This window comes from Arachis hypogaea, chromosome 3 (genome assembly GCF_003086295.3).
Source record: "Arachis hypogaea cultivar Tifrunner chromosome 3, arahy.Tifrunner.gnm2.J5K5, whole genome shotgun sequence".
NCBI lineage: Eukaryota > Viridiplantae > Streptophyta > Magnoliopsida > Fabales > Fabaceae > Arachis > Arachis hypogaea.
This window is the reverse complement of record NC_092038.1, coordinates 123,457,864-123,483,506: the sequence shown is the minus strand read 5'-3', so window position 1 is coordinate 123,483,506 and position 25,643 is coordinate 123,457,864. Positions and strand designations below refer to the sequence as shown.

The 25,643-nt window shown below is 34.2% G+C and overlaps 2 protein-coding genes, 1 long non-coding RNA gene and 1 other non-coding gene across 7 annotated transcripts; 2 read left to right on the top strand and 2 right to left on the bottom strand.

Annotated features, from left to right (window-relative positions):
• The first annotated feature begins 20,752 nt into the window (after positions 1-20,752).
• Positions 20,753-22,099, top strand: LOC112791229 (stress enhanced protein 2, chloroplastic). Its single transcript, XM_025833968.2, has 2 exons — positions 20,753-21,371; positions 21,464-22,099. The coding sequence occupies exons 1-2, from the start codon at positions 21,054-21,056 to the stop codon at positions 21,731-21,733; spliced, it is 588 nt and encodes a 195-aa protein (XP_025689753.1). The 5' UTR covers positions 20,753-21,053; the 3' UTR covers positions 21,734-22,099.
• A 25-nt stretch (positions 22,100-22,124) lies between these two features.
• On the bottom strand, positions 22,125-24,952 carry LOC112791227 (uncharacterized). Of its 4 annotated transcripts, none has more exons than XM_025833965.3 (10): positions 24,718-24,952; positions 24,350-24,445; positions 24,129-24,203; positions 23,826-23,894; positions 23,377-23,453; positions 23,192-23,280; positions 22,983-23,112; positions 22,783-22,873; positions 22,624-22,689; positions 22,125-22,533 (listed from the first exon to the last, which is right to left on the bottom strand). In XM_025833965.3, exons 1-10 carry the CDS (start codon positions 24,871-24,873, stop codon positions 22,414-22,416), a joined length of 969 nt encoding a protein of 322 aa, XP_025689750.1. In that variant the 5' UTR covers positions 24,874-24,952; the 3' UTR covers positions 22,125-22,413. The 4 variants fall into 4 exon arrangements, with proteins under 4 accessions (XP_025689750.1, XP_025689751.1, XP_025689752.1 ...); XM_025833966.2 differs by having other exon boundaries at positions 22,819-22,873; XM_025833967.3 differs by lacking the exon at positions 24,129-24,203 and having other exon boundaries at positions 24,718-24,939.
• On the top strand, positions 22,513-25,039 carry LOC140183857 (uncharacterized). Its single transcript, XR_011880300.1, has 2 exons — positions 22,513-23,642; positions 23,775-25,039. It is a non-coding gene; the product is annotated as an uncharacterized lncRNA (long non-coding RNA).
• TRNAL-AAG (transfer RNA leucine (anticodon AAG)) lies at positions 24,980-25,060 on the bottom strand. The gene has a single exon. It is a non-coding gene; the product is annotated as a tRNA-Leu (tRNA).
• Between the last annotated feature and the right edge of the window lie 583 nt (positions 25,061-25,643).

Genomic DNA, 25,643 nt, shown 5'->3' with positions numbered 1-25,643 from the left:
TGCATGATATTTAATGCCACATTATATGCAAATATTTCATTGACAATTGTCTTATTTCGGTCCCATTTCTCTCCTGTAAAGACATAATTTATCGAGATCTCGTCATTTTCACAATTTTTAGGTACCTGAACATTTTCTGGTGTTAAAACTATATTAGAATTTTGGACAACTGTATCTGTCTCTACTATGTCTTTTTCAATAGGAATATTATTTACCTCTTTTCGCTTTCGAGGATTTTTGTCTTTGGAACCGACAGGCCTGCCACGCTTCTGGCGTGTATTTGCTTCGGTGGCAATTTGTCCAACTGGGACATCAATTCGAATTGGAGCATTTTTCGCTGGTATATACGACTTGGTTATCCTCTTTGTATCGTAAAATGCATCAGGCAATTCATTTGCTATTCTTTGCAAATGTATAATCTTTTGAACTTCTAGTTCACGTTGCCCTGATCGAGGATATAAATGCATCAACGATGATGCATTCCAATTAAGTTCCTTTCCAGAAAGCTTATTCTCTCCCCCTAATGTTGGAAATTTTGATTCATCAAAATGACAATCCGTAAACCGGGATTTAAATACATCTCCCGTTTGTATCTCAAGATACCTCACTATAGAGGGAGAATCATATACAACATATATCCCTAATTTTCTTTGAGGTCCCATTTTGGTGCGATCATGTAGTGTAATGGGAACATATCGCACATCCAAATAATCTTAAATGGGAAACATTTGGCTGCTGGCCAAAAGCTAATTGCATAGGAGAGAACTGGTGGTAACTCGTTAGCCTCAAACGAATAAGTGCTGCGGCATGTAAAATAGCATGCCCCCAAATCGAGGTTGAGAGATTTGTTCTCATAAGTAAGGGGTCTAGCAATTAATTGGAGGCGTTTAATAAGTGATTCTGCTAACCCATTTTGTGTGTAAACATAAGCTACTGGATGTTCAACACTTATTCCATTAGCCATATAATAAGCATCAAAAGATTGGAAAGTAAATTCACCAGCATTATCCAGATAAATTGCTTTGATTGGATTTTCTGAAAATTGTACTTTTAAACGAATACTTTGAGCCAGTAATCTCGCAAACGCCAAGTTGCGAGAAGATAATAAGCACACATGTGACCATCTCGAAGATGCGTCTATCAGGACCATAAAATATTTAAAAGATCCACATGGTGGATGAATAGGTTCACATATATCACCTTGAATCCTTTCTAGAAATTCAGGGGACTCGAATCCAATCTTTACTGATGATGGCCTTAAAATTAACTTTCCCTGAGAACATGCAGCACAACAAAATTCAATAGTTTTAAGAATCTTCTGGTTCTTTAGTGAATGTCCATGAGAGTTTTCAATAATTCTCCTCATCATGGTTGTTCCCGGATGACCCAATCTATCATGCCAAGTTATGAATTCATTTGGGCTAGTAAACTTCTGGTTTACAATGGCATGTGATTCAATTGCACTAATCTTGGTATAATACAACCCAGATAAAAGTGAGGGTAACTTTTCGAATATAACCTTTTTATTTAAATCATGAGTTGTGATACATAAATACTCATGATTTTTCTCATTCATTGTTTCAATATGATATCCATTTCTGCGAATATCTTTGAAACTCAACAAGTTCCTCAGAGACTTGGTAGATAATAGTGCATTATTTATTATAAATTTTGTTCCTCCGGTAAACAAAATTGTAGCTCTTCCGTAGCCTTCTATCACATAGCCTGAGCCAATAATAGTATTAACATATTCTTCTTTTGGCACAAGATGGGTAAAATATATAGTACTTTTAAGAATAGTGTGCAAACTTGCACTATCCGCAAGGCAAATATCTTCAGAATATGTCCTTGCCATTTTTCTTCAAAGATAAATGATACTAATAATAAAATGAGTAGAAGTACATGCACAGTAAAATTATTCACATGAATACTTAACAAACACATACATATATCAAACTATTCCATCATTGATCAAATAGCCAATATTTCCTTCAGGATCCTCAAAGAAATTAGATACATCATAATGAGTGGTGGAATTTTCATCATTTGAAACAAAATTTGTTTCCTTTCGTTTGTCATCCTTTTTCAAGGATACTTGATAAAGATCAACTAGGTGTCTTGGGGTACGACAGGTGCGTGACCAATGACCCTTTCCACCACAACGGAAGCATTTATCCTCAATTGATTTACTTTACCCATTGTTTCTTTCTTTATCCCACTTCTGGTGAGATCTTTTCTTGTGAACATAATTTCTTTTCCTTCCATAATTTTTCTTGTTATCAAAATCTTGCCATTTACCTCTTCTGGGGTTATAATTTGCCGCATTTGCTTCAGAAAATGGGGCGGCGCCAACTGGGCACGCTTCATGATTTTTTAAGAGTAACTCATTGTTGTGTTCAGGAATAAGAAGGCAAAAAATTAGGTCAAAATATATTTTTAAATCCTTTTTTTTCTCAATACTGCTGCTACAGGAGCACATTCGAGGTATGGAAGGTCGAAAAAATTTTCTCTAACATATCGGGCTTGAGAAAGTATCACCGTCTTTTGATGATTGTAACTTTCTTCAAAGTCTTTCCATAGATCTGCAGGATCTTTTAATGTGAGATATTTATTTTTCAATCATACGTCAGATTACGACGAAGAAAAATTATGGCTTTGGCTATATCCTTCTGGGATGTATTATTTTCAACCTTAATGGTATCTTCAAGATCCATTGAATCAAGATGAATTTTAATATCTAGTATCCATGATAAATAATTATTTTCAGATATATCAAAAGCATTATATTCAAGATGAAAGAGATTCCACATAATAAAAATTTGTTACCTAAAGTCTTCCTAAAATTTTGTTAGAGCTTCGTACTAATAACATGTTATAAAATAACTAAATAAATAAATAAGGAAGATGTAACAAATATAATATGAGAGTGAAAGAAGTATTGCAATGCAAGAGAGAGAGAGAGAGAGAGAGAGAGAGAGAGAGAGAGAGAGAGAGAGAGAGAGAGAGAGAGAGAGAGAGAGAGAGAGAGAGAGAGAGAGAGAGAGAGAGTTGTTTATTGATGTGTGTATATTGCATATGACGATGCCTTCTATTTATACATGAAAGGTGGCTTCATTTTCAACCTTCATTTATTGAATTTTGTCTTGTAAAATGATTCCTTCAGTATTGAGAAGGTTAGCCCACCTAAGTCATACGTGGTCATCCACATCTTATCACAACAAGAACTAATGCTATGATATAATTGTCATTGTGTGTTAATTTTTTGAAAAATTCTACTGTGCTGAATGAAGATCCATCCGCACTTGCTGATGATACGTGTGTTGTATGTAGTTGGAACGCGTGTCCAAAGATGATGCCAACAAAAGTCATCATGAGTCCCGTAATTGGTAGTGTCTGTGCAAATTGTTTGTGCTTAGCAAACGATTTAGAGATGATAATCAATACAGTTAAGGATAATATAGTTGTTGTAATTAATAATATTTTATATCAAATAGGCAGGACCGTAAAACCTATTTTGTTTGGTTCCGTTGGGCTAACCAAAGTGATTAGTTACGTAGATAGGCCTTTAAAAGTTGACATGTAGATGCGATGGTGTGGTCAAATGATGATCTTCTAAGAAGAATGAGATCGTGTTTGATTGGACACACTAAATTTGATATGGATATACGTGATGCATGTCCTATTACTTTTATTATTTGAGTTCAATGGTAGAAGTAATTTGAGTTAACTTGTATGTTAACTTTTATAGGTTTTGAAATGTTTAGATAAGTTTAAAGGGTTATTTTTTGTCTTTTATCTTGATTTTTAACAAAAGATAAGGTGATCTTATAATTAGTAATTTATTTGTCTCTTTTTAATTAAAAATGTTTAAAAAATAAGGGATGATAGTTGAATACACTATTCTAAAACTCAAATTGTGAAATGAGATTAAAAAAATGAATGATTAAAAAAGTTGTTTTTAATATTATACAAGAAAAAAATGTAATATATTATTTTTGGACTTCAATAAATAATAATATTAAAATGATTATTTAATATCTTAATAACATAAAAAGGTGGAGCATAAAATTATGAATAATTTTCTTAATCATATTATAGAAGTTGTCATTTTCGTACATTAAATTAATCATTTGAGATTTACTTGATATATGTTGGATCAATATATGTAATTATACTAAAGTATATATATTGTTGCGGAATACATAAATAAAGAAGATAAAAAAAATGTTGTATCAATATGTGTAATAATTCCTGTTATTCATTATTTTAATTTTAGACTCGCTTATATTTAAATTAAGTATATTTTTTATTAGTCATAATTATTATTATAAATATAATTAAATATGTATTAATAAAAAATCAAATATTTTAGTAAATAACAATATAATTTTTTTTAAGGTTATATAATATTTATTAATATTATTTTTCGATAAATACATATAGTATATAATGAATATAAACTAATGAGTTAGTTAGTAAAAAAATGTTTTTTTTAATATAAAAATAAAATTAAAAATGTGTTTTTATGAAAAAAAATACTAAAATGTTATATTCTTATTAAGTAATAACTAGATTATAAATTGTTGAGTAAAATTTCTTAAAATTTGATGAGTATGTTTAAAATGTTAGTGAAGAAAAATGTCCATTCATGACATGAGCTAAACTTTTCTTAATTTTGTCGGATTATTACTTTATACATTAGTAAAAATCGCTATGTCTGAAAATAGACATCAAACAAATACAACTGGACTAATACAATAATAGTAGAAATTTTTAAAGACATATTTTGTTTTCTTGTAATAAGGTGGTCATTGTCATCAACAGCACCCTAATTTAAATCCGTTTCCAGCAACGTTAGACCTGTATATCAACAAAGAACACTTACTCAGTAGACCCACGGCGAGAATTAAAAAAAAAGTTTTAGCTTATGTCAAGAGTCCGACGATGACAATAGTTAGTGTGGTTGGACATTCGCGAGGCAACGGTTGATTGTGAATCCCTTGTAAGTTGCACATTGTTTAGGGTATTTTCTAATTTGAATTTACTGATAGATCGAATGTAGTTGATAAAAGGCTCTAGGGTTAGAAGAAAGTTAAATAATAATTCGACGGTGGACTTCATAACTATCTTCACTCACACACAATTACTTTTTCATAATTTCGTAGTTGATGGACAGTGTGACACAATCCTCTTGAACCATGAAAATTTACGATTTAGGATTTAAGGTCAAAAATTTGGATTGCAGAATTTAGAGTTTAGGGTTGATGAGAAATGGTTTATGGTAAAGAGTTGGACAAACATGGTTAAACTCTGACGGTGTAAGATTTAGGGCTTACGTTTTAGGATTATCGTTTTAGGTTAGTAGGTTTTATAATTTATATTTTGGAATTTATAGTTTACAACATAGGATAATGACCAAAATAAAATATAAAATGATACATATGTAAAATTTTTCTTTTTTAAATTGTTATACAAACCTATATAGTGTGTTAATTATCTTTTTTTCTCTCTCCGACTTTTACTTTAGAAAATACCTTTAAAAAATTTTGATATTTTTTTCATATTGTTATCTTGTTTCTTTTTTTTCAAACTTTTACTATATGCGAACAAATAATTTTTATTAAATATGTAATTTGTGAAAAATAGAATAAAAAGATAGAGTAGTATATATTAGACTTAGGGCAATAAAAAATTATATATTTAAAAATACTATGTTCTTTATGATATTAGTAAATGACGAGATAGAGGGGTGCTGACGGGTTAGGTTTTTTTTTTTGGTTTTAAAAATATGAAGCTTTTGGATTCTTTATATTTGAATGTCCCAGGCTCAGCCAATTTTTTCACCAAACTAAAGCCTGAATATGAAAATAAAAAAAATTACGATATTACATTATATTTATTTTTTAGTTAATTAAGTTATTAATATTTCTTAATTTACCTGTTAACCACCTCGATTTTAACAAGCCATTCTAAATCGTAGAATCTACATCTGCATTGGCTACCTCCAACTGCAACACGTGCATAAGCATTGAATGTTTTAGGTGGACGCGTGTTCCCACCACGTTAGGCCACGCAACATCGACACCTGCTGAGGAATCTGTCCTTCAGCACTATAGCAGCTCCCTAATTTTTTTCATCTGTTATATGTAATACTTTGTTATTAATCTAGATTTAAGAGTATAAAAATTTTAATAAACTGATTTGATGATTAAGTATTCTCTCGAATTTGAAAAAAGACGTTACAAAAAGAACATTAACTTCTCACCAGTCATTATAATATCTAATATTTCAATTTTATAAAGTTAATTATTACATTATAACTATCATTTTCTATTAAAGAAAAAGTTACAACATCAATTACATATAGACCTAAGAATCATATGAATATATGATACCATAAGAAAATATCAAACAATTCATGAGAACAGCAACTCATTCTCCTAGATCAGCTTAACCTAAAAAATAACTCATAGTCTTTAAAGAATATAATCTCATGACATCACAATCTCACAATATATGCATTATTCAAAATACGTACACTTAAGGTATAATCTCTAACTTAGTTTCTCTTACGACTCATGATAACTTGAGCATTAGAGTCCTTGCAAGAACACCCCACCATTAGAAATGACGAACTAAGGATATTAGGAACTCCGAATAGAAGGATAGCGGCAAAACCATGTCTCCAACCTACTCTCAATAATTTTGTTTAGGTAACTCTTAAACTTGGAAGAACAAAACCTCTTTTGAACAATGGCGCCGTCTGTGGGGACACGTTGCTTGTCACATTCTCTTCATTCTATGTTCTATTTCAAGATGAGTTTAGTACAATACATGTTTACAAGATGAACAATATAGAAAAAAGAGTAGAAAATACATGGTCACAAAAGACAAATACTAAAGCACATAATACAAAATTTCACAAAAAAGATTAAAAGGTTTACAAATTTCAATTTCTGATAATATCACTGTTCATTTCAAAGGAGATTGAAGTTTACAAAGTTAGAAGACGAAAACTCGTTCTTTACTAATGAAAAAAATGTTAAAAATCCTAATTAAACTCCTTGAAGGCAAACCACATTCGTACTTTCTTTATTAATGAAAAAAATGTTAAAAATCCTAATTAAGCTCCTTGAAGATAAACCACATTCATATTTAGATACGTAAATGTATAATTTATTTTACTCAAAATTTATAAATTATTTTAGAGCATATTATTATTTTAAAAACGTAATATACAAATTTGTGGTAAAAATAAAGGAATAATCTCTGAACAATTGTTTATTAAAACAAATTCATGAGTCAACTAATCTAAATTGAAAATTTCCATCATTCAATTGTCTAAACAATTGTTTTAGATCGAAAAAAATCATTTAGATAGATTGCACTTGAATGAAAATATTCATTATGTAATTATTTTTAGAGAAATAATTTTTTTTATTTTAAACTCAACATTTTCATGTTTGAGTTACTATTTCATACATAGTAAATTTAATAATTATTAACTCTGACAACTTGAGTTAATTTTGATATTATTTCATCGGAATCTCAAAAATTCAGACGTTCGAGCTTACAAGCTATGAGTTGGGAGTACCCACAACGAAAAATTCATGATGAAACCAAAAAATTAATCTAACTTCAAAGAATGAAAACATCGACTCTTAATCTTAGAATCATAATATGAAAATTTTGATTAAAAAAATATCTAACTCCCAAACTCTTAAATTAAGGTGGTAACCTACTATTGATAGAAGTTATGGTCAGAGTTTGAAGTTTATAAGAAAAGTAAGTAAAATAAAAAGCTACACCTTAAAGAATGAGACACTTGGGTTAAGATCCGAAACTCGAAAAATCTTTCTCGAAACAAAGACATACAGATTTTGAAGGTCTATTCTGAAATATTTCTATAATTCCAATACAAAAAACTAGGTTCAAGAGTATGAAAAATTTCAATGAACCGATTTGGTGATTAAGTGTTCTTTTGGATTCCAAAAAAGATGCTACGAAAAAACATTAATTCCTCATCACTCATTATAATACCTAATAACTCAATTTTATGAGGTTAATTACTACATTATAACCATCATTCTACTATTAAAGAAAAAATTACAACATCAACTACCTATAGACCTAAGAATCATATGAACATATGATACAACAACAAAATATCAAGCAATTCATGAGAATAGCAACTCATTCTCTTATATCAACTTAACCTAAAGGGCAACTAATAGCCTTTGAAGACCATAAGGAAAGGAGCTCATTACATCACAACCTCACAATATATGCACTATTCCAAATACGTGTAGTAAAGTTTGATCTCTAACTTAGTTTCTCTTGCGATCTCATCTTAACTTGAGCGTTGGAGTCCTTGCAAGAATACCTCCATAATTAAAAATGATGAACTCGGAACATTAAAAACTTGAAATAGGACAATAATGGTGCCATCGTATCTCCAACATATTCTCTATAATTTTGTTCAGGTAACTCCTAAACTTGAAAGAACAAAATCACTTCTAATAAGAGACAATAAATTGTAAGATATTTGTTATAGGATATTTCTCTGAACTCATTATAACTAAGAACCAATTCAAGAGAATATAAACAAATTAGATTTTGATTATTATCTCGAACTTCAAGAAGATTTTATAGAAGATATTACAAAAATAATAGTAATTTCTTATGAATTAACATAATATTTAACAACTCATTTTATGAGTTTAATAGCTACATCTTAACTATAATTTTTCTCTAAAAAGAGAAGGTTATAATATTAATTATATATTTACCTAAAGAAATGTGATTCAATATATGAGACTATTATGGAAAATAATGGATAGCGAGATTCTGGCTACAATAAATCAAGCATTACCAATGTTATGTAGGAAAATCTGATAGCTCAAATCACAAATGCAATGCCAGGTCAGCAAAACAGCTATCAAGCAATATAACGTACATCCGACAATAAATACTCAATGGATACTCGAAAAACATATAAAATGGGGGCTCCAAAAGCAGGTAAAGACAACACTCTCAATTCCTAACAAGTGCACTACAAACTTAAGTTTCGGAGTACCTTTGTAGGTTGTCCACCCGGCCTGGTCAGAAATAATCCACTCCGCGATCTCGGTTTCTCTTGAGTACGTATTGCTAGCTAGTACGAATATTGGCGCCGTCTATGGAGATCCCAAAATTGTTTCATTCCATGGCTGAACACAAGATACAGTCAACCATTAATCCGAATACCCCGATCAAAGAAACACTTCACGAGGACAGTCATGAAACTGATCCCAACTCCACCGATGAGCAACAGGTACCCCCAGCGTTCGAGCGCAACACTGGGGAATGTTGCATCATGGGCTTGGGACCAAAAGATTATGACCACGCCATGCAAGAGATGTGTCACAAGATGCAAGAAATGCAAGAAATGCAGGTTAAGATGAAGGAGTTAGAGTAAAAACTGGAGGAGCGCTTGCAGTCTTAGAGGTCCCGATCTCGCAGCCGTACAACTAAAGATCAGTCGCGTAGTCAAGAGGGAGTGTCCCCGAAAAGGGTCTGAGGTTTTCAGCGCGATGGCGGCTACCCGCGAACTCATAAGAGATCTCCTCTTCATATAAACGAACGTAATGACCGTGATAGACGAGGGAGATCTAATTCCCAGTCTGCCCAGTTCAGAAGGAAACAAACTCCAGATAGGAGTCTGAGCCCTAGGCGGCACAGGGGTTCGTAGGAACACGTGATTATATGGCAAATGCCATTAGGATTACATGTTTTGCAAGTCAGATTACCTAAGCACTTTGATAAACCAACAGATCTGAAGTACGAAAGGAAGACTGACCCTCAGGAACACATAGATGCTTTTGAAGCTAGAATGAACCTCGAAGGAATGGGAGATGCCATAAGATGTGAGGCATTTCTAATTACACTCTCAAGTCCTGCAATGGCTTAGTTTAACACCCTGCCATCGGGTTCTATTTCCTTATTTCACGATATCAAAATCGAATTATTTGCTCATTTCACAACTTAGAGAACCCAAGCAAAGCATCCAATTTCTTTACTTGGCATATAACAGAGGATCGGAGAGAGCATCCAGGATTATTTAGATAGGTTCAACAAAGCTCTTCTAGAAGTCAATGCATGAACTCCCAAGATTGTTTGCCTCTGGCTCATAGCAATCTTGCTTGAAGGAGACTTTACAAGACACCTCACTTTGAAAGACGTGAAGTCTATGGAGAAAATTCATCAGATTTTCTTGGAGTACATGAGGGACGAGGATGTTTCGAAGGTGGTCTTAATAATAATCCAGAATGCTCTCTCTAGTCCTCTGTTCTATGCCAAGTAAAGAGATTGGATGCTTGACTTGAGCTCTACAAGTTGTGAAATAAGCAAGGAACTTGATTTTGATATCGTAAAATGAAGAGATAGAACCTGATGGCAGGGTGTTAAACCAAGTCATTGTAGGACCTGAGTGTGTAATTGCAAATGCCTTACATCTTACGGCATCTCCCACTCCTTCGAAGCTCATTCTAGCTTCAAAAGCATCTACATGCTCCTGAGGATGAGACTTCGCTTCGTACTTCAGATCTATTGGTTTATTGAAGTGCTTAGGTAATCTAACTTGCAAAACATGCAATGCGAACGACGTTTGCCCCATAATCAAGTAAAACCTACAAAATTAATAAATAATTAGGCAATAAATTAATTTTATTTAAAGAAATTAGAAAATTAAATTTTATAATTTAGAATGGAAGAAATAATTAAAAATACGAATTTTGACACCAATTTTAAAGATTTTTGCCCTAAAAGGCCAATGGGCCGAACTAGTTAGACCGAACCCAAGGCCCGTTTATATAAACATGGCTCAGCCCGTTTTCTTCCTCATTACTTCAGTTGAAGCACACCGAAGAAGAAAGAACGGGAGTAACCCACTTCCAATTTTTAATTGTCCGTAGCTTTCAATCCGAAGCTCCGATTAACGATCATCAACGGCCACGCGTTCTTCTCGGAATTTTTACAGAACCCACATATTAATTTGGTAAAAATCTAGCAATTTTATACTCAGACACTCTTCGTAAATTTCAAAATTTAAGTTTTTTATTTTGATAGATTATGTGATTTTGATGTTCTAGGCTCGAGTTAGCTTGCGAAAACTATTGGGTTTTGTTTATTTGAGCCCTGGGTAAGGTAAGGAACTCATATTTCTTGGTGAATTTTCAATTTAGTGAACTCTATATTGATTATAGTGATATTGTATAAAATAGATTGTGTTCTTGTTGATTTGGAATTCAATTAGGCGGTTTGGAACAAAATTTGGGTGATTAAGCTTGAGAAATTAACGTTTGGAAGCTTGGAGCTTGTGAAAGGAAAGGTTTTTAAGGTGTTTTGAGCTTAGAGAGGAATCAACCAAGATATGGTTTTAGTTTCTCATTGATAATATATAATGTTTTATGAAAACATAGGCTAGTGACCATAGGATAAGTTGGAAATGAGGAAATATGTTAATGCTAGTAACTTTGATGAAAATATGGAATTATATTGCGAATGAGTTGATGAATGATGATTTTGTTGAGTTAGTTGTACGAATTGTGTTAATTAATGTTGTTGATGAATGATAAGGGATAAATGTGAGTATTGATGATGAAAGTTTGAGGGTTGGTTGAGTTATACGAATTGTGTTAATTAATGTTGTTGATGAATGATTATTAATAAATGTGAGTATTGATGATGAAAGATTGAGGATTGGTTGAGTTATATGTGTGTGTGTATGTGTGTGTGTGTGTGTTGAATAATGAATGAATTGAGAGTTAGAAATGATTTTGATATTCGAATTGGTTTGGCTTATTGGAAATGATTTGAAAAGGGTTTGAAAGGTGGTTTGGTTGGGACCCGAGAATGGTGGCAAATTCCAAATTTTAAAGGAGGTGCTGTCAAAATTTTTATAAAAATTGGAGATTTAGTTTGAAGTATTATTCAGACAAGTATGGATAAAAGAATTATATTATTTGACTTTGATTTATAAAGAAAAGAAATGCATTATATTTTGGAACTTTATTTATTAAAAAAAGTATTATGTTTTGAGTTTTACTTAGTTAAGAAGAGAATTATGTTTTGAGTGTGAATTATTGCTAAACGGAATGGGAGGTGTGATGATGATAATTGTTGAATGAATTTGAATGATGAAGAGGATGAGTTTGATAAAAAAATTATTTTGTGGGGATCGTAGTTATTTACCGCTCACCAGGTTTGATAAGAAATTATTTTGTGGGGATCGTGGTTATTTATCGCCCACGTGTGTGTTGTTTCCAATTAAAAACGTCTGTGGGGATCGAGATGGTTTACTTCCCGCAGATGGCAGGGATCGAGGTAGTTTACCGCCCACTAGTACTGTACCGCTCACCAATTTTCAAGAGGACGATGTCCGGGTTAGCTACTGAACATGTCGAATTGGCTATATAACCAATAGATGAGACTCATTAGTCATAGGGCAGGCATACATCATATGCATATGTGTGATTTGATTGATTGTGCATTAATTGGGCTTGCCTATGTGATTACTATGCTTACCTGCTATATTTGTTACCTGCTGTATCTGTATCCTACTTGTGGTTGCTTTGTCTGTATTGCTTGTCTGTGCACCGGAGTTTTGGAGGATTGGAGGAAGGCGAAAATTAGGGCTTAAGTTAGAAAGGAATTAGAAATAAGAACCTTAGATAACCTACCTTGTTTATGGTTTTCTATTTATAAACTTTAAGATTTAAATCTAAGTGTCGAAGTTCTAGGATCGCCTCTGGCTTTCCGAGACCTTATATATTATGTATGTTGACACTATTACCATGCTGAGAACCTCCGGTTCTCATTCCATATCTATGTTGTTGTTTTCATATGCAGGTCGAGATGTGCCTCAGAGAGCATCTGGAGGTTTCTCTGGCAAGCGAAGTTTGGAAATTATATTTTGGGGTTGTCTGTTATGTATTTTTTGTTTATAGATTCTCCTATGTATATATATAGATAAATGATGTTTAACCGAGGCTTTTTGGAGAACTAGGTGTTTTCTTTATGCATGTTGGGTTATCTTAGGATATATACTTATGCTTATATATGTATTTATACTTTGGCCAGCTTTAGCTTTATAGGTTGCATCCAGAGCTTGATATTCTGTATTTTGGCACTCAATTCCTTGTATATACTCACGTCTGACTCATATCTTTTCTCCGGTTTTACGTTTACGAGTGTAATGCACTTTTCTTTTCGTGGTTTTTGCTTAAACCTTTCTTTAAGCCTCCTAGTTACAAATTTCTTCAACTATATCTACGTATATATTTTATTCTTAGAGATTGTAATACCTCACCACCTCTGTTTTACGACTTAAGCGTAAAGTTTTGTGTGGTAGGGTATTACAAATCACGTGTTCCCACAAACCCCTATGCCCCTTAGGGCTCAAACTCATATCTGGAGTTCGTTTTTTTCTGGACTAGGTGGACTTGGAATTGGATCTCCCTCGTCTATCACGATCGTCGTGTTCATCCTTATGATGAGGAGATCTCTTACGAGTTTGTGTGTAGCTGTCATCGCGCTGATAACCTCAGACCCCTTTTAGGGACACTCCTTTTTGACTATGTTGCCGATTTTTAGCTGTACGGCTGCAAGATCTGGACCTCCGAGACTGCGAGTGCTCCTCCAGTTTTTACTCTAACTCCTTTATCTTAAACTATATTTTTTTCATTTCTTGCATCTTGTGATGCAATTTTTGCATGGCGTGGTCATAATCTTCTGGCCCCAAGCCCATAATACGATGTTCCCCAGTGTTGCGCTCGAACCTTGGGGATACTTATTACTCATCGGTGGAATTAGGATCAATTTCATGACCATCCTCGTGAAGTGTTTCTTTGATCGAGGTATTCAGATTAATGGTTGATTGTATCCTATGTTCAGCCAATAAGTGAAATAATTTCGGGATCCCTAGAGGGAGTTTGGCCAATCCCAACTTTGTCTTCTCAGTAAGAAGATATTCGTCAACAAACTCGGGAGCTTGGTACTCTTTATCTAGAATACAACTGGAAAAGTTGGTGAGGGAATTTCAGCTACAGAACTCTTACCCATCTTTTGTCTCTTTTTAGTAGGAGAAGGGAGAGGGGACACATCCTCCACATCGTGAACTTCGTGGCCAACTCCTGAGTTGAATTTTGGAGGAGGAGGAATGTGGCTCAAAGTAGCTGAAGAAGAAACTCGATCACTGCTGCCCAGATTGGCGACAACATTAGCATCAGAGGAAGTCGACCTTTTCCTCATAGCCACGATAGCCTCCAAGCTGCCAGCCATATCAACTATGAAGAAAATTATAAAGGAAAAATGGTCAAACCACCAGATCAATAAAATAGTGAAGACAAAAAAAGGTAAGTAGTAAAATCGGAAAAACGCAAAGTGCAAAGTATTTACCAATAGCATTCCGAGTAGCGTGCTCGTCAGCCAAAACAGTCTGAAGGGACACTGGACGGTCACTCCAAAGTTCTGAGATCATTTGAATGCTCGTGAACTCAGAAGCATTCACACCTTGCAGCTGGACCTTAGGAGATGACATATTAAATTCCAACACAAATTAAACATTTTTTCATCCTCCAAGGTCATGAAAAAAAAAAGATGTGGTTCCCTCTACCCTCTCAATCTTAAGAAACTTTTCTTTGAATCTATGATAAGATTCCTCAAATAGAGTGTAAATTCTCCTATTTGGGATACCTCAAAAAGAGATAAACTCTCGACCTTGGAAACTAAAAGGCATTGTTAAAGTAAAGAAATAAAAAAAAGGATCCTATAAGTAGCAGTCAGCCCCAAGAATGAGCACGACAACTCGAAGCCCTGGATGGTAGCCTACGTGTTTGGGTGCAGTTGTGAAGGAGCACAACTAGTATAACTCAAAATATCTTGTTGAAAGCTAGATAATAGAAGACGAACCCCTAAAAGAGTGAACAACGTTTCATACATCCACAACCAGCCAGGTCGGGATCCCATATGGTGGTAATGGAAAATTCGATCGTCCCAGTGAGGAATGGAAAGGACATACAAGTTCCCCAAGTCAGAATCAAAGATGACCCTAGCTACGCGCATGGCCTCAAGCTCATCCTCCGTGATGGTAGCCGGAGTAGATTTTACTTCTTTGGAAACCCATGAGTACGTGCCAAAGCATCGCTGGCCCGCACGTTGGGAAGGTTGGGGAGCCGGCCCAGAAGACGACGTCCCAACCCGTTCGCAAGAGGTGATCACCTTCTTCCTCAGCATCTCAGGTATACCTATAGGGGCACCACCATTATGTCACGAAAGGGAAATTTTTTCTCCATCTTACAGAAAGAAGATTTTCTATCCTAAACTACCAAAAGTCTCGCATGTAAGAACCTTAAACACTATCCAAACCTCAAAGGGAAGAAAACTAAAACCTAACAGTGGTACCTGTAATACCCTACCACACAAAGCTTTACGCTTAAGTCGCAAAATAGAGGTGGTGTGGTATTACACCCTCCAAAATAAAATATATATACGTATAATAATTGAAAGAATGTAGTATACAAGGAGCCTTGAAAAATAGGTAAAGCGAAAATCGCAAAATTAAAAGCGCAATGCTCAGAAATAAGGATTACTTGCGTATGAAGAAAGCTAAGGTTCATAACATACATATGAGAGAGAGAGAGAGAGAGAGAGAGAGAGAGAGAGAGAGAGAGAGAGAGAGAGAGAGAGAGAGAGAGAGAGAGAGAGAACAAGAGTAAAGGGCCAAGAGTACAAAATAACAAGCTCCTATCACAGCCTGTGAAACTAAGGCTGTCTGGAGAATATTTTAATACATATGCATATAACCCATAACCCAAAATACATATATATAGAACCCTGGTTCTCCACACACCTCTAAGAGGTACAAAAGTAAAACAAGTTGCTGGGAGAATTCTATACATATAGTCATATACAAACAGTACACAAAATAATATCCCAAAGATCCACTTCACTGCAGAACTCCAGACGCCTAGTGAGGTACCTCTCGACCTGCATCTAAAAAACACAAATATCCGTATGGGATGAGAACTGGGGAATCACAGCATGGTAAAGGTGTCGCAAACATAAGATATAAGGTTCTGGAAAAGCCAGAGACAATCCTAGAACGCCGACACTCAGATTATAAAGCTTAAAGGACCAAAGCAGAAACCATAAATGGGTGGTTCTCTAAGGATTCCTAAATTTAACCAAACCTAACTAAAACCTTTAATCTCTTCGCCTTTTCTCCGTTCCTCCAACTCCAGTGAAACCACATAAACAAACAAGCAGACAATGGCAAACACAGATAGAATACAAGCAATACAAATAGCAAGTATAACAATTAGCTTAAAATCACTTAGGCATTCCCAATTAATGCACAAGCAAGTAATTCAAACAATATGCATATGATGTATGCTTGTTCTATGGTTGATGAGTCTCATCTGTTGGTTGTAAAGCTAACCCGACATGTCCAGCTGCTAAACCCTGGACTGTCCCCCGATGCGCATCCCCAAAAATCTATGCATAGCTTTTTCTCATATATAAAATTGCTCAACGGGGGTATCCTTCCCGGGAATTTATAAGTGCCCAGTTACCCCTACGTCATAGGGTCAACAGAGTATCGAGTCTCAACCTGGAACACGTGGTGGCAAGCCACGGTATTTTACCCAGGGACACTCGTATCTCAGATAACATAAGTGCATAAGCCTCATTTCATTCATATTCATTCATTATAGCCATAAGGTTACTTATATATATATATATATATATATATATATATATATATATATATATATATATATATATATATATTTGCAATCTTATACATAGTTCATCATAACTCAGAGCAAGTAGGGCGAACCACACCCTTGCATCTACCCGAGGAGCCTCTATACTAACCAACCTAGAGAAAGTGGGGCAAAACCACAACCCTTATGTCTACCCAGGAGGTATGTTCTCATATGCCCAGGAAGAACAAAAGAGGGGATACTAACCTCCCACCATCTCGCTGTAGCGATTTTACAATACCAGGAGAAACAAAAAAGGGATCCTTACCTTCCACCATCTCCTGGGGTCACACTTTCAAGAAAGAGTGCTCAGATGTAACATTTATTCTTTTCTTTAATCAGTTTCATAATTTAAATAGTATATATATATGCACCTTATCTCCCCATACCTAATTCATAACTTCTCAAGCTTTCTTCATCTCTAAGTTACCACTCCCTCCTAACTTCTTCTCATCAATCAACAAATAACTAAGGTTTAGGGGTTAAAAGAGTAAAAATAGAAATTTAGAGGTTCAGAATTAGGTTTTAAAACATAAAATTAAGTTTGCTGAAAACAGGAGTCACGTGTATGCGTGGGCCACGCGTATACGTGGGCGTGCATTTTTCCTTCTTCGCATACTTAAGAACCTTGCTCGCGTACGCGAGATGCCCAATCCAAAAAGGTTGTTCGCGTCACATACAGTGGTTGTGTACGCAAGACATGTAGAATGACAAAAATGTAGAATGCTGCTTAATTTTCAGTTTTGCACTCCAAACTTCCGACGCACATAACTTTTTTGTTTTAAATCATTTTTCATTCATTTTTTAAATGGTGTAAACTTCACGAACCCAATTTTCATATGAAATAAGTTTGAAATAATTTGGGGGTCCGAAAGCTGAGTTATGGCTCGCCGAAATTTGGCCAAAAATAATATTTTTACAAAATCATCTAATCCTCTATTTTCACAAAATATAACTCGTTGACCATATTCCCATAGCCACACCCTACACTAAAACACATTATATCACAACCATATAGCCCCACATTCTTCATATCCAATCATATCTCAATTTTGACAAGTTGTATTCACAACATTTTACAATCATACTTAGTACAATTATTATCATTCAATGTTATTACATATCACCATCAACATCATCATTAAAGAACTAATCTCACTAAACCAACCACAGTCATATCACAATTATTCAATCTATCATACCTCATCAATTCACCATACTTTATCAACTATACTAACATTTAAGCTTCAAAATTCATAATTCAACTTATCGTAGGTCGTCTAGCCTAAGTTTTCATAAGCCATTATATATTAAATACGAGAAACCAAAACCATACATTGGCCGATTTCCTTGTATAACCTAAGACAACCCACCTACGCAAGATTTCAAGCCTTCAACATCAAAATTCAGCAACCAAGACCCAAGCCAAGCTCCCAATTTACACAATTATGCTCCAATTCTTATACATACACCACCTAATTCATATTACCACAGTTATATACCAATTTTCAATATCCAACCACATATAAACAAGAAATCCAATAGGATTTGAGAGTTCTCACCTCACCAACAGAGATTTGGTTTAAAACCTGGCAAGCTCACTAAGCTAGCTTGATCCTAAACATTAAAATCAAAAAAATCTTAACATCTAATCCATGCAATTTTCAAAAATTAGGGAAGAAGAAATTGAAAGTAAGATTGAGAGTTTCTCACCTAATTAAGCACTGAGCTTTGAAGAGCTCGTCACTGCAAATGCATGGCCGCAAACACTACGGCGATCAGAGCTCGGAGTGAAAAATTATGGCAAGTTGATTATGTGAGTGAGGGTTTGGAATTGTCACATGTTCTTCCCCCTTTCCAAAATGTTTATAGCATGAATGAGGATGAAGAGAAAAGGGAAGGCTGTGTTTGATTAAATGTGGCTGGGTTGGATTGGGCTTGGGCCCAATACGGGCCTGGTTTGCCAGTTCGGTTCATTCGGCTCAATCTTGGGTCAAATTCTTTAAAATTAGTGTCAGAATTCTTATTTTAATTAGTTTTATCTTATTAAACTATAAAATTAATATTTTTAATTTCTTTTATTAAAAATTAATTTATTAATTAATTATTCACTAATTTTACGGGGTTTACAGTACCCCCACTACAACAACTACCACAACACTTCAAAACTACCCAAAAACAAGTAAAGGGAAACAAAAAGACACCAAACACCAAAGAAAATATCATATTCTAGGAGCAATTACATGCATCTCACCAAATTATGGGACATAGCAGAATAAGAACATGGGTGCGAAGAAAATAAAAAACTCTTACCTGGACACGATAGTCATTGCGAGAAGAAAAAAAAATGAGGAACGAAGATTATAAATGTCCAAAAAGCTCCTAGCAGAAGAAGAAGTAAAAAAATCCCTCTCTTTTTTCTGGAGGCAAATGGAAAAATAAAAAGGATAAATGAAGTAAAGAAAAGTGGAACTAGCTATTTTATGAAAAATTAATACTTCATTAAATTGATTGATTGATGGAGAGATAAAAGGGAGTGGGTGACGATTTAGGAACCAAGGAGAAGTAAAAACCGATTGAAGAAACCGAACGATTTTTTCAAAGGGATTTTTTGACATCCAAAAAAGTCTAAAATAGAAACCCCTCAAAAGACCCAAAAAGGGGCCCAGTCCATCAAACTTGGGCATATTTAACAAGCTGCAAAGTCATGAAGCGCAAGTTGGGATACTGTTATGGACAATAACGGATAGTAAAATTTTGGCTACAATAAATCAAGAGTTACCAATATTACACAAAAAAGTCGGATATCTCAAATCATAAATGCAATGCCAGGTCAGCAAAACGGCTAACAAGCAATATAAATGTACATCCGACAATAAATACCCAATGGATACTCGAAAAACATATAAAACGGAAGCTCCAAAAGCATATAAAGATAACACTCTCAATTCCTAACAAGTGCATTACTAACTTAAGTTTCGAAATACTTTTGTAGGTTGCCCATCTGACCTGATAAAAAATAATCTGCTTCGGAAACTCGGTTTCTCTTGAGTACATATCGCCAGTTAGGTAGAAACAGATACCATAATAAAATATCAAGTAATTTATGAAAAGAACAATTTATTTTTCTAAATTAACTAAATCTAAAAAGTATCTTATAACATTAGAATGATATAAGAAGAGGAGTTTATCATAACATCATAATCTCATAATATATGCACTATTTTAAATATGTAAATTTAAGTATGAACTCTAAATTTCTTTTACGACCCTATAAATACACTCTATACCATTAGAAATAACAAATTTATCATGTGACTGTCATAATAAAATATTCTAATTAAAATAATTCTACAATTAATTATCGTAACAGTCATGTGATAAAACTTGAAATATTAAGAATTTGAAATAGAAAGATAATAATAATATTATAGTCTAATCTATTATTATAATTTTATTTAGATAATTCTTAAATTCAAAAGAGTAAAAATATTTCAGACAATGTTATATTCGTGGGATTGAAAATTTAATGTTAGGTTTCACGTTCATTCTTAAATACAATTAATCTAGCTTAAAGATCAACGGTTCATCCATATGATGTACTTGTTACGTACATAAAGCTTAGCGAGTTATTTCATCTTACTTATTAAGTGTTTAACAATTATTATTAGATGAATATTATAATAAATATTTTATAATTATTTTTAACTTTTATATAAAAATATTTTTTTTATTTTTAAATGATAGATTAAATAATTTAATTTTAATATTTATAAAAATATTATTTTTATTTAAAGTGTGACTAAATAAATAAATCATATTTTTAAATAAAATATTTTTATAAAAAAATAATTTTATTATTTTCATTTGAATAGTTGTCTTATTATTATTATTATTATTATTATTATTATTATTATTATTACAGGTAAATAAGCGTTGAGAATTTATGCGAAATGATTGAGGAGGAGGTGAGAGTAGAGAAGAATGAGAGCCTCAACAAATTTGTCTGATACTACACTGTGCAACGTATTCAGCGTTTTTACGCTTCTATTTCAAGACCCCACCTCAGCTACCCGAAAACCACGTTAACGAACTTCCTAACTCACACGTAACCATAATGTGTACCCCACACATACACACTTGACACTCGCATTAGCAACAGAAGAAGCTTCTAGGTCCTAATTCAACTCTAAACTCTCAAACTCTTCATTCAAACTCCCATAGCCGAATTCCCTTTTCTTTCTCTTTCTCATGGCATCCGCAACGCGTGTGGCGCACTGCGCACTCCGCCCGGTCCGAGTATCAGCGGTACAGCCCAAGGAACAACCCGGCCCGGCACAGATATCCATTCCCAAACCCAAACTGACCGAGGCTGAAGGCACCAACATCGTTTTGCAGCCGCGCTTGTGCACTCTCAGATCCTATGGTTCCGATCCAATCGGCGTCATAAAGAAGGACGGAATAGACGGCAATAATGACGTGTCCCCTTTCTTTGCCACCCTCTCGGAGTACATCGAAAGCACCAAGAAAAGCCAGGATTTCGAAATCATCTCCGGTCGCCTCGCCATGGTAACTAACTAACTAACTACTTAACCATTCTTTTATACTAATTATTTAGTTTATTAATTATTAAGTTAAAATGAAATTTTTGTTTTGTGTAGATGGTGTTTGCGGCAACGGTTACGATGGAGATGGTAACGGGGAACTCGGTGTTCAGGAAGATGGACGTTGAGGGAATAACGGAAGCCGGTGGGGTGTGTTTGGGTGCTGTGACGTGTGCGGCACTATTTGCATGGTTCTCAAGTGCACGCAACAGGGTGGGTAAAATCTTCACCGTTAGCTGCAACAGCTTCATCGATTCAGTTATTGACCAGATCGTTGACGGCTTGTTCTATGAAACTGAGCCTCGTGATTGGTTTGATGAATTGTGATCGACAATTCATGATGCATGCAAACTACATAATAATCTATACCATATACTTGATATCGGAAAGCAGTGATCTATATATACACTACATTTTGAAGGCGCTTGTGTGTAAAAAATTACCATTGACGTAGTTAGATTCTCATGAAAAAATACATAGATAGAATAAATAATGCGCATATATCATGTATAATTTGTTTGTAATGGAATGTTGAACCTAAAAGCTTTTTTCCCTTTATTCAAGCATATGTAGAAGGATGGAGAAATTTGTTTTGAGATGGGTGATACCAACACTCAAGATGCTAAAACTTGATTCCTTCTAATATTAATAAAAGTTGTAGTTATCTCGATGATCGCTACCAATTTAGCAAAATTGGATTACGCAATTTTCTCAAGTATTTTACCTCAGAAAATGGAGTATCGTTCATAGAGTGACAGAGTGTAGCTATTACATCTTAACATAAGAAAAAATGGATATTCGTTATATATTAACAAGAATTAGTAGAACACTTTCTGCTCCCTTTTTTGCAGTTTCCCTATTTGTGTGGAGTTCATTATTACAAATATCCCAATCTAAAGATTGTGTGAACCAAAGCTATAAGACACGTATAACTCAATAGCCCCGAAAATCCAAAGCAGAAATAGCCTCTATTAAAAAAGCCTTGATTAGCAGAGAGGGCCTTCCAACTATGCTGAACTCTCGATTGTTTGAATGCATTCTAGTACGCTTGCCTTGTTTGACATTGATGCCATCAATGCTTCATGACTTACCTTGTTATTTTTCAGGAGAGAAGCAGCAAACAGAACCTAAAGGGAAAGGGGTGCATGAATTCAAACAGTTAAAAGGCATACGCATAATGCCATTATATGTAGGGTTAAAGTGTAAGAAGAACTTACAGCCCATCTAGTGAGATTTTGTTGCTGATCTTTGCTGAGTTGTGGCTTACTTCTGTTTATGAATCTCTGTAGGAAAAAAGAATTTGGATTATTTGAATTATAGAAAAGATAGATACAAAACTAGACATTCCCATCTAATCTTGCTAACATAGATTTAACCTGCAGACTGAAAAGATCAGCAGATTGACCAACCACCTTGTCATATTCCAAACCTTCTGCTGCAAGTCCAGCCATTGATACAACAGCCAATCTGAATAAATAAATAAATAAGAGTTTATTTTTTATAATTTTAATTCATATGAATCTTTGTTTGATACTGGGTTATTGAAGAAGTTACTTCAAAATTGAGAGTAAAACACCTGTCTAGCTCTTTGGCATCAAGTTGACCGCTATAGATAAGTTTTTCAAGCCTCTCATCAATAAGGTTGACATGCTCTTTCCCAATATCCAATGAATACCCCAAAATGGGTACACCAAGCAGATAAGCAACTAGAATGAACAAGGATAAGTCACAGATATATGTGAAGCCTTTTATATATAGAGCAAGAAAGTAAAGAGTCAGTAGTACTTAAGAAGTGTGCTGCTTCATGTCTGGCAATCCTCTCTTGATAATCAGGGAAAAATGTTGAAAAGCTGCTGATAGCTGCTTGGAGAAGCCTACACTAGCATGTCAGTGAGAGGAGTGTTAATGTCAAAGCACACACTGAAGAGAAAGAAATCCACTGTTCCATTGTAAACCAAATTCATATGTACCCGGGGGATATGCTACCAATAGCCAAAACTACTAAGGAAATACTTCCAATCAAGTATGGTACAAAGAAGCCCCAATCCTACAAGAATCACCAACCATTAATCAGAGATCAAAAGATAGTCAACATGGAATTGGAAGCGGAAAGCAGGAAGGTGAAAATTAGAAGGAAAATGGTTCTCAAATGTTTATTTTCACCCAACTCTACTCTTCACCAGTGAAATTCCAAGAATATAATATGCAGGGTAAGATCATCATAGAAGCAGAAAAGGTAAAAGTTGCTAAATTTTCCAATTTAACTTCTCTCAGGTTCTCCCCAATCAGTTATATCATGACTTAATTAGTTATTACAAATGCATTCTTCAATACTACAAGACTCCATCATACTCTGAAATTTCTGTAGAGATCATTAAAAAGATACGCATATCAAAAAAGAAGTGTCTGAGAGAGATACCCCGGGAAGCTGGCCAGCAAGAAGACCTAAGAATCCAGTTGTTCCCACCACAGTAAAAAGAAAAGCTGCCTGCATTACCAAAGATCTCTATTATTTATTGGACTTGGAAAAAAAAATCAATTTTTCATGAATGCGACACTGACACAAGAACTCCAGGAGCTATGGTTCAAAATCAAAGTCTATAGTTGGCTACTATATGTACAGTTTAAATAGCTTTACAGATTAAACACTACAAAGTACTACTCCTCATGTCTCATCCCCTTGTATACATACATGATGAAGATAGAAAAGTACATAACTCACATCATTCCTGACACTTGGGATTGCAAGGTTCTCGGCATTCTTAATTCCTAGAGTTGTCAGCTCTTGGAGTGATGTCTGGAGCACAAATTTTGAAAGGTCAAAACTTGTAAGACTGATGAAGCCTACATATTAACAACTGGGGGGAATTGAACATCCTATGGCCATGAATGCAGTCAGGATTTAGTTGATAAGGTTAATGTTTAGGAATTAGGGACACTGACCGTGCGGCGTGAAACGTATGGCTGAGAACTCCATTTCTTGGCCCAACCAACTTCACTGAGCTGATCAAGTGCCTCTTTAACAGCATTACTGTCTTTCTGCACAAAACACAATTTATATTCTTCTCATCTAAATTCTAAATTATTTGAATAGCTTCATTCAACCTAAGTTCAACTTGGTATAATCAAAAAGAGAAAAATAATGTTCAGCAGTTAAACAACTAACTGGAAAATGCTTCTTGCCCAATGTATTCAACCTTTTATGCACAACAGAGGAATTGAGTTTTGACAGTCACCTAACAAACCCAAATATATGATCTTGTCTATTTAGAATTTTTGGTAAAAAGAAAATAAAGAGTGAGCACGAGTACCTTGGTAATGGCAGACTGGAGAGTGTTGAGGTCTACACCAGGAGCAGCAGAGGAAGCCCTGAAGCTTCTGCCATGGCTATAATGGAAACTATGGTGATAAGAGTGAGCAAGGTGTGGTTTTGTGAGTGGTGTGCAAGCCATGCATGTCACCGGCATTATCCGTGGCTATCTGCCTCTTTGATTATTGGAGCCTTGCAGCTTAAAGCAGATATCATTGGGGGCTCCACGCTTGCCAGGCACAAAATTTATTTAAAATAAATTATGTTGAGAGTGGGATTTGAACCCACGCCCTTTCGGACCAGAACCTTAATCTGGCGCCTTAGACCAACTCGGCCATCTCAACTTGATGAGAATCAAGGAAGCACAGAAAAGTCAAATCCTGAAAATGAATAAAGAAAAAAAAATCAAAACCATAATATTTATTAAACTAATATAGTTTGAAGATTTATAAAATGGACTCCAGTTATCTTAAATTATTTATATTCTACCCTTTTGTAAATAACAATATAAATATCTCATGAATATAAATTCATATTAGTACTTTGATTTTATTTCTTATAATACATGTGCCTGCATAAATATTTATTTTAATATTTACCATACAACAAAGAAAAATATTGAAGAAATTGAATGAATTAATAGATGCTTTCATGATATAATTGAATATTTTATTAATAAGAATTTACATTTTTTTCACATATGAAAAAGTAACAAATTCACCTCTGATTCATTTAAGTACCAAAATTCATGATTTTTTTTAAAAAATTAATAAAATAGTAAAATAAAATTGTATACACTTGCTTAAAATGTGAACAAATCATGTCCAACACTTACAAAAAAGGAAAAAGAACTTTTTGATGTTAGAAAGAGTGATAAATCGATGGAACTCATATAGTTTATTTAAACTAAAATAAAAGTATCAACCA

Excerpts from the sequence above, each read along its gene's own strand:
- LOC112791229 (XM_025833968.2), top strand. The coding sequence starts at position 21,054 with ATGGCATCCGCAACGCGTGTGGCGCACTGCGCACTCCGCCCGGTCCGA. Across the intron at positions 21,372-21,463 it reads TCTCCGGTCGCCTCGCCATG|ATGGTGTTTGCGGCAACGGT; the intron begins GTAACTAACTAA and ends TGTTTTGTGTAG.
- LOC112791227 (XM_025833965.3), bottom strand. The coding sequence starts at position 24,873 with ATGCCGGTGACATGCATGGCTTGCACACCACTCACAAAACCACACCTT. Across the intron at positions 24,446-24,717 it reads TCCAGTCTGCCATTACCAAG|AAAGACAGTAATGCTGTTAA; the intron begins GTACTCGTGCTC and ends TGTTTTGTGCAG. Across the intron at positions 23,113-23,191 it reads TGAAGCAGCACACTTCTTAA|TTGCTTATCTGCTTGGTGTA; the intron begins GTACTACTGACT and ends TGTTCATTCTAG.